Source organism: Neolamprologus brichardi, chromosome 13 (genome assembly GCF_056152115.1).
Source record: "Neolamprologus brichardi isolate AB-2024 chromosome 13, ASM5615211v1, whole genome shotgun sequence".
Lineage (NCBI taxonomy): Eukaryota > Metazoa > Chordata > Actinopteri > Cichliformes > Cichlidae > Neolamprologus > Neolamprologus brichardi.
Genome location: NC_142116.1, coordinates 6,653,482 through 6,661,517, shown reverse-complemented (window position 1 = coordinate 6,661,517; position 8,036 = coordinate 6,653,482). Strand labels below are relative to the sequence as shown.

The window sequence follows — 8,036 nt, the reverse complement described above, 5'->3', positions numbered from 1 at the left end:
AGGCCTTAAAGCGCCAGAACGACCCAGATTTTACCGGGGAAAAAACATTTTTACATTATTTGTCGCTATAATTTCCATTTCTAGTTTGGATCAGTTAAATCAAACAAAACCCGAGACTTCTGCGTAAACGTGCATACATTTGTAGGATTTAACTTCTCACTGAGACGTATTTAAAAAGCAGAACTCAGTTGGCAAAACTGTGGCTTTCATTTTAAAAATATTTGAACCAATAAATGCAAAAAAGAAAAGGAAAATAAATTCCAGCGTTACTGTTCTCACCTTTTATAAGTTATCCTCCTTTTTTAAAATATATATATATTACTAACTTTGTGTTTCAGACGTTTTGTTGACTTTTCACAGACAGAAGTATAGAAATAATCAGCGAGAGAGACACACACACACACACACACACACACACACACACACACACACACACAGAGAGCCCTCTAATAATAAACAGAATTCAATTTGTCTTCATTAGCGGGCAGAAAAGAAAGTGCGCACAACCTGCTCATTTTCTTTGCGCAAGGATGAGGGTCTAATTGGGGCAAATAATTAGCCCGAACCTCCCGCTCTCTGTGCGGCCTTCATTGCTAAAAACGCGTCCAAAACAACCTTGCCAGCGCACTGACGCGATTTTTTTTTTAAAACTACCCCCCCCTCCTTCCTTTTGATATTGCCCCGGAGCAGAAACGCATTAAACACACACACACTTACATGTGACCCCCTAACCTGGCCCCACCTACGTAATTACCGCATCAGAGGCGGTGAAATTCCTGCAGGATATTTTGGAGAAACCAACTCGGGGCGCAGGAGTAATTATCACGCCATTACAGCGCTGCGTTCAATTACGCCTCGATCAGCTGTCTCCCGGCTTACTGTTTGGACTGTTTGGTGAAGGAGGTTAACTTTAAAAAAAAAAAAAAAAAAGATTATTATTTTATTTTAAAAGACACTTTGCTTCCCTAAAGCAAGGAGAGATGTCAGCATTTCAATTTAAAGGCAGACACAGAGGATTAAACGGCTGCTCTCTAAAATGGAAATGCAAGCCTACACGGCGTTCACGGCTTGTTTTAATTATGGCCTAATTTGCATTTACCCCCGTTATAATTAGGGGATGGGGGTGGGGGGGGGACAAAAATCAACAAGCTTTTAAATAAAAGTGTGACTAGTTCAAATAAGAGAAAACAGCAGTGTCGAGTTTGTAATTTGATGGTGTACAAAAAGAAACTCGACTCCCTGTTGGGAATCAAAGTGAGACAAGGAAAAATAAAATATGACTTAACGGATCTTTATTGGATGAACATGTATGTAAGGGTGGTCGCCTTTAAAGATACATTCAACATCTCACTGTCATTTTTGGAGCTATAAATCCACATTTTCCTCTCCTCCCCCAGAAGAGTTAAAATAATAATAATAATAAAAAGCTTTGACTCCAATAACAAGCCAAGTGCTGCGGTTCAAACATGTCCCAGAGAGGTGGTCTGCTTTGAAAACGTGGAAGCTAGAATAATAATTATAATTATAATAATAATATCTGGAAAAAAGAAAAATGTCCCAGAATAGTTTCTGCATCTATAGTTCAGATTTAGAGTTTTCCCCAAGACATTTCAAATTTTGCTGAGTAAAACAAGGTGGATATAAAAGCTGAACTTTATGGCCAATTTGTTCTCTTTGGAATATTTGGGAAGATTTACATACAGTTTCTTTTTTTTTCTTCTTTCTTTCTTTCAAAGTGGTAATAAACAATTTTAAATTCAGAAAAGAAAAAACAACAACTAAACATGGTCACTGTAACTGACCCAAATACATATTTACATATTTCAGCTCCTGTGCGCAGCTGACTAAAAATCTCTGTCATCCTAAAATAACAAATTCCAGAAAATAATAAAAACTATACAGGACTCGATGGAGGTAAAGAGGGCACGGCAGGCAGTTCCCGTCGGTGCACCAGAGGGGAAAATATTCCTCCCATCCAGAGAGCTGGTGGTCAAAGGAGTTTGGTTGAAATGACTCTTGGAAAAACAGTTTAGTTAAGCTTATCCCAAGGAGGGGTGTCTTTAAAAAAAAAACCCTTTTTCTTCATCTTCAGGAAATCTGCTCCTGATGCTTTCTCTTTACAGGTCTGTCTTTTTCTTTCTTTCTTTCTTTTTTTTAAACTTTGAAACAGGACGAGCGGGAGAAGGAAGTCCGATTCTTGAGCATTCCTGCTGCTATCTTGTTGTCTTATGGTTCATAAACTCTTTTGTCTTTTTAAAAAAACAAGCAGTAAGCTAATCTGGAAAATAAAAGAGCAGACAAGCAGGGCGGGCAGTGGCGGGTGGGTGGGGAAGAAAGCCTGATCACAAGACTTGGAACCTCCAGGACGCCTGGTCTTTGTAGTCCAAGCAGTCTGTGGTGTTAAAGTTGAGCTTCCATGAAGAGGCGGCAGTCTGCTCTTTGTAATCCAGGCAGTCGGAGGAGTTGAAGGCCAGGCCGGAGCTGCCGTACGCCTGGTGGTGGTGGTGATGGTGGTGGTGGCCTGACGACTGGGAGATGTGGTGGTGCGGGTGGCCCGACATGGATGAGGCCGTCATGGGGCTGAGCTGGTGCGGGTGGTGATGGGAGTGCATGGGGGCTAGGTAGGAGCCGCAGTCCACGCCGCTAAAATAGGAGCTGGAAGGGGTGGGGTAGCCCTGGCCATAGCCCGGCGTCTGGTTGTAGGACATGGGGTAGGAGGTGGCGGCTGCAGCAGAGCCTGACATGGAACGCTGCATACAGGAGGCATTAGATGGGGGCCCGGGCTCAGGGAGCGGGGCCACGGCAGGAGCCGGAGCGTTTCCGGGGGAGATAGCGGGGCTCCATATAGAGGAGACGGTGCTGATGGAGGTAGAGGTGCTGCTGAGTGCCGCTGGGCCCGTGTGATTGGTGGACGAGGAGGAAGAGGAGGAAGAGCCCGTGCTGGAGACAGCAGGAGGTGTAAACTGGCCGCTGCTCTCAGATCCGGTACTCTCCCGGGCCGGAGAGGACTTCTTCTTGGGCGGCCGGGCTTTGGCACTGCTGCCGCTTTGCTGCTGCTGGCGACACTTGGCCCTCCGGTTCTTGAACCACACCTACAACCACAAACACCAGCCAGGAGTTAGCAACCCTACACGACACCGGCCTCAGCATTTCAGGAAAAAAAGAACCTCCTGGGCCATGGTGGGAGTACATTATGGAGGAAAATTGGGGGTTATTAGCCATCAAGGTTCATTTCCACCCCGGCCCCTTGGCTTGGACCAGCCAGGGGTCTAATTTCATACCTGGTAGACAGGTCTAAGATAACAGGCTATTGAGTTTCACCACACAGTAGAGTAACTCTAGAGCACAGAGAGGGTATGATTGTGTAGAGCATTTTGCTTTACACACATTCTGAAAATAACTCGAATTGTGCCTTGGATTTCCCCTAATGCCTTTCAAGGAGCAGTGTTTGTTCAGTACTGGAGTACACCAGTGAGATGTTTGGAGTATATGCAGGTTTGAGTCTTGGTTTCTTCATATTTCAGATCGAATTACACGACCTGTACTTGAAGAGCATCAAAAATGAAAAAAATAAATACAATTTTTAAAAATAATTGAGTGATTCTGCTGTAAAATAATCTTTAGTAAATTCAGTTTGTTTGCATCAGCCTACCCGGGTCTATGATATCATCATCATTATTATTATTATTATTATTATTATTATTATTATTATTATTATTATTATTGAAATTAAATGAAGTACTATGAGGTTTGTGGGACAAAACAAAACGCCACACAAACCAGTGTAATGAGCCAAATACAAAACAAAACAAAACAAAAAAAAAAAAGAAATAGAAAGGCAGCTACTAAATTTTACTTTACTGAGGAACTAATAAACAAACCAACGTGTGTAATTTTAATTACACTCATTATCTAACCGGCATCTAGCCATCTGCATGATTTTTGTCGTCCTTTTCTTCTTAAAATCAGTGCATTACTGGGGTACATACAAGGCCTAAAGTTACCCAGGAATCACTCTTAATTTCCCCATAATTTACTTAAATATTTGTGACTCTTTAAAAAAAATGGTTAATGATTTAGTAGCATGAAAACGGGGACATAAATGTACCATAATCTAAGATATTTGCCTGTACAGTTTGTAGCTTGCTAGCTGGAGCGTTAACCGATAATTAACCTTTAATTCAGACCCAAATGACGTCATTAAGAGTCCCTCAGGAGATAAGGGACAAAATGTATTTAAATTAGAGGTTTTTGAAAATAAAGAAAATAAACTCTTTAAATAAATTACTTTGAAGTTCATAAGAGTAAGTTGACATCTTCGTTTGACTGTTTTAACTAAACTTGCAGGTCTTCATTGTCCTACTTTTTAAAAATACGGTCAACTACACTAAAGACGTTAACTTAATGTCAGCGGAAGCAGAGATTAAAATGTCTCTGTTTTTACTTTTTATTTATTTTTGTACCTGGACTCTTGATTCGGGCAGGTTGATTTTCAGTGCGACCTCCTCCCGCATGAATATGTCCGGGTACCGGGTTTTGGCGAACAGAGCTTCCAGGACGTCGAGCTGGGAGCGGGTGAAGGTGGTTCGCTCCCGCCGCTGCTTCCTGGGAGTAGCTGCGGGGAAGAAAGGCGACACAGAGGGGAGAGAAAGACCGGAGAACCGCGTCAGTAACACGGAGGAAACCTGTAAATAATGTCGGGTGAGTGGTAGCGACATGCAAGCCTGTCCTGCTCTGCTGTTGGCTGAGGGTTAGAAAAGAAGTTGTGTCTTTTTATTTACTGTTTTACGTTTACATTTTTAGTGTGTGTACATTTTAAAATTTGTTTTTACCATTTTAACAGTGAAACACGCAATGTTATTATTATTATTTTTATTATTATTATTATTATTATTATTATAAACGTTTCTTGTTGTTTAACTCTAACCCCTTGATTTGGAGCTCATGTTTACTGCGCATGCCTCTGTCCAGGTGCACCGTGTGTGTTAAAAGTGTGTGTGTGTGTGGCTGAGAGAGAGAGTGTGTGAGTTTGGGGGGGGGGAGGGGGGGGGGGGTCCTACCTGGGTAACCCACTGAGGGGTGCAGCAGGTCCATGGCAGCGCCACTGAGCCCCAGGCCGTTGACGCCATAGGGGGGCTGTTTGAGGTAGGACATCATGCTACAGGCGGTCACTGCTCCACCCAGCTCAGGCCAGCGGTTCAGTTTCCCCCGATGCTGCAGCTTGGCGGGTCAGGGGGCCGATTCCAGCTACTGCACGGAGAGGAGACACCGCAAACAAGTGAGAAGTTTGTGCGCCACCAAAAAACAAGATGAATCCAGACATGTATGTATTTCAAACTGATGACCGTCATATTTTATTATTATCACGATCATTATCACCTCTAGCTCTTCACAAATCTCTTCCAGTTTCCACTCACCCCCCTTCCAACACACGGTTAAGTGAAAAACGCATTTATTTTCAAATAAATGAAGAAACCAGGAAATCATAGTGTAGGAATTTAATTCAAGCTAGACATAGACCTTTTAATTGGTGCAGAATACTATGAACTTAAAAAAAAAAAAAAGTGTTCAGGATTATTTGATTATTTTTTAGGATTAAGAGGGCCAAACGGCCCGAGACTCGAGCGCAGAGAGAGACAAATGCAAAGCTTTTATTTTGCAAAGCAGAATTTATCCACACTTTAAACCTGAAAGCTCCCCACAGACTTTACTAAAGTTATAAAAGGAGAAACTAGATTTGCATTTTGTCTCGTGTGTGTGTCCAACTATAACAACGTTTATTTACAGCAGACCTGCAAATTATTCCAGCCCTCCAAAAAATAATCACGCACGCGCACTCTTACTGCGACATAAACTACAAAAACACGCGGGTAAACATTTCCGTAGTATTAATAATTCAAATCAAAATAATCATCTGCCTTCTGTTTTTTGCGCTCACATATTTGTATTTGTTTTTTCAAACCTGCAATTTTAAAAAATAATTCCTAATTACCGGTGTATTTTCATATAAATCTGGTTATTTCACACAACAAAAGCAAACTTAATAAAACTTATGAATAAAATGTGTGTGTGAGGTGTGTGTAGGCCTGCACTTTCTCCCTCTCTTTCTCACACACACACACACACGGAGAGTTACAAAACGCTAGGTTATCGGTGTAGTTTAACAATCAATTTAAAATTACATTTATAACAAAAATAAAATCTGTTCTGGCTCATTCTGTTTCTTTCGGATCGTCAAACTTCGTGTGCGTTTTTGACCACAGCAGGACTCCTGTGGCTCTTCAGTCCTCGGCTGAGAATTTCAGTTAAAAGTCCACCAACGTGAAACGCATTTTTCTCTCACAACCAGCTTCTGTTATTATATTTAAACCAGGCTGAGGATGTGAGGAGTCGATTTTTGTGCTTTGTTTTAAAGGTGCACAAAGTGAGGACCAAATTCAGCTGGAAAAAAAGTTCAAATTTGTTTAATTTTGGATTTTTACTGGATTAAAAAGATACATTTAGCATTGTATTTTTTAGTAAAGCAACACTTCGGTCTTCTTTACTTTTCGGCTCTTAAAAAAGAAAAACAAAAGAGAGAGAGACAGAGAAAATTAATAAATAAAACCCTGCATGGTTTTATTTTTGTTTCTAGTAAAGTACTGCTGGTTAAGTAAAGACGCAAACCTTAAGGAAAATAAGCAAAATTATATCTACATATTCAGCAGCTCCTAAAACATTTACACACACACACAAACACACACACACAAAGAGTCCGGGTGGAGAAACTAGTTTGCGTGCAGACTGATCTGAAGCTTAAAAACACGCAACCCGGGAGTGTGAATTAAATTAGTGGGGTTATTTTAACAATGACCAAACCAAACCTCTGCGTGCCAAACGCGTATTCCAGCAGCTCTTTAAAAACGCGCTTCCAGCTCAGCCAGGCCGGAGTGAAAAGGCGAGATCTCCGTGCAAATGAACTCAATTAGAATTTAGATTAGACCTCCGGGGAGAGAGAGCGTTTCAGAAGGGTCCTTATCAGCAAAATAAATTAACAAAAACCAAAAAAAACACGCCTCTCCAATTATCTGCTGAGCGCTTCAGAGTCTTTAATGGACAATTGCTCTTAATAAAAATAAATAAAAACTTACAGGAATGGGAATATAAAAAAAAAAACAAATAAAGGAAGAGGAAGTTGGCTCGATTTATCGGCTTCAAGATGAAGTCCTTGACAGTGCTGAGTAATTGATATCTGCGCAAAAATTCAATATAAAAGTGCAGCGGTACAAACTGAAATCAGGTGCGTGGTACAGGTTATTCATAAAAAATGTTTCAGGTTTTTTTAAAAATATATACATTTTAATATCTTTTTGTACTTTAGCTATAGCGTTACTTCGTGAATGAACCGCGGCTCAGAGTTCCTCGGAGCGAAAATGCGCACAAACCAGAAGATTTTGCGTAAAATCAGCGAAAGAAAACAGGAAACTTTACCTTGTTGTTCTCCTTCCCTTGTCCCGAGCGCTCGAACCGCAAGAGGCGAGTAAAAATTATCCAGCTGCAGGAAGTCTGCGGGGCACAAAACTCGCGCAGCGGCCGCAGACTTTCTCAGAAACAAATATCAGTGCGCAAACCGAGCAGCATCACCAGCATTGCCGCGTCCTCGGTGCGGTTCCGGCCGTTTTTACAGCCAAATAAATCAAACTCATTTGCTTTCAGGGGGTTTGTCGTTGTCTGTCAGAGTGTTAAGGTGATTTCTAATGGAGATGGATGGAGATTGATCACCTTCTCTCCGCCCCGCGCCTCTATGAGCGGAGGATCACCTGCGGATCCGCCTCCTGCAGCCAATCAGCGAGGGCTAGCGAGCTGACGGACGGCGCAGGCCACCTATGGGCGAGCAGAGGCAGCCGGGGGGGAGCCCACTCCCACTCATCTCCCCCCACCACCCTTCCTCCTCCTCCTCTTCTCAGTCCCGGACCACAGGAACCACAGAGCGTTTTTAAAAAGATGGAAATGTTTCGTAGGCCTGCAGGGGAAGGTGCTTCAGAGGCTGCAGGCCT

General features: G+C 42.1%; 1 protein-coding gene across 1 annotated transcript; it reads right to left on the bottom strand.

Moving 5' to 3' along the window:
* Window positions 1–1,291: 1,291 nt before the first annotated feature.
* On the bottom strand, window positions 1,292–7,747 carry otx1 (orthodenticle homeobox 1). The gene is made up of 4 exons (XM_006783534.3): window positions 7,471–7,747; window positions 5,061–5,250; window positions 4,464–4,615; window positions 1,292–3,092 (listed from the first exon to the last, which is right to left on the bottom strand). Exons 2-4 carry the CDS (start codon window positions 5,155–5,157, stop codon window positions 2,343–2,345), a joined length of 999 nt encoding a protein of 332 aa, XP_006783597.1. The 5' UTR covers window positions 5,158–5,250; window positions 7,471–7,747; the 3' UTR covers window positions 1,292–2,342.
* Between the last annotated feature and the right edge of the window lie 289 nt (window positions 7,748–8,036).

Excerpts from the sequence above, each read along its gene's own strand:
- otx1 (XM_006783534.3), bottom strand. The coding sequence starts at position 5,157 with ATGATGTCCTACCTCAAACAGCCCCCCTATGGCGTCAACGGCCTGGGG. Across the intron at positions 4,616-5,060 it reads CCCCTCAGTGGGTTACCCAG|CTACTCCCAGGAAGCAGCGG; the intron begins GTAGGACCCCCC and ends TCTTCCCCGCAG. Across the intron at positions 3,093-4,463 it reads TGCCCGAATCAAGAGTCCAG|GTGTGGTTCAAGAACCGGAG; the intron begins GTACAAAAATAA and ends TTGTGGTTGTAG.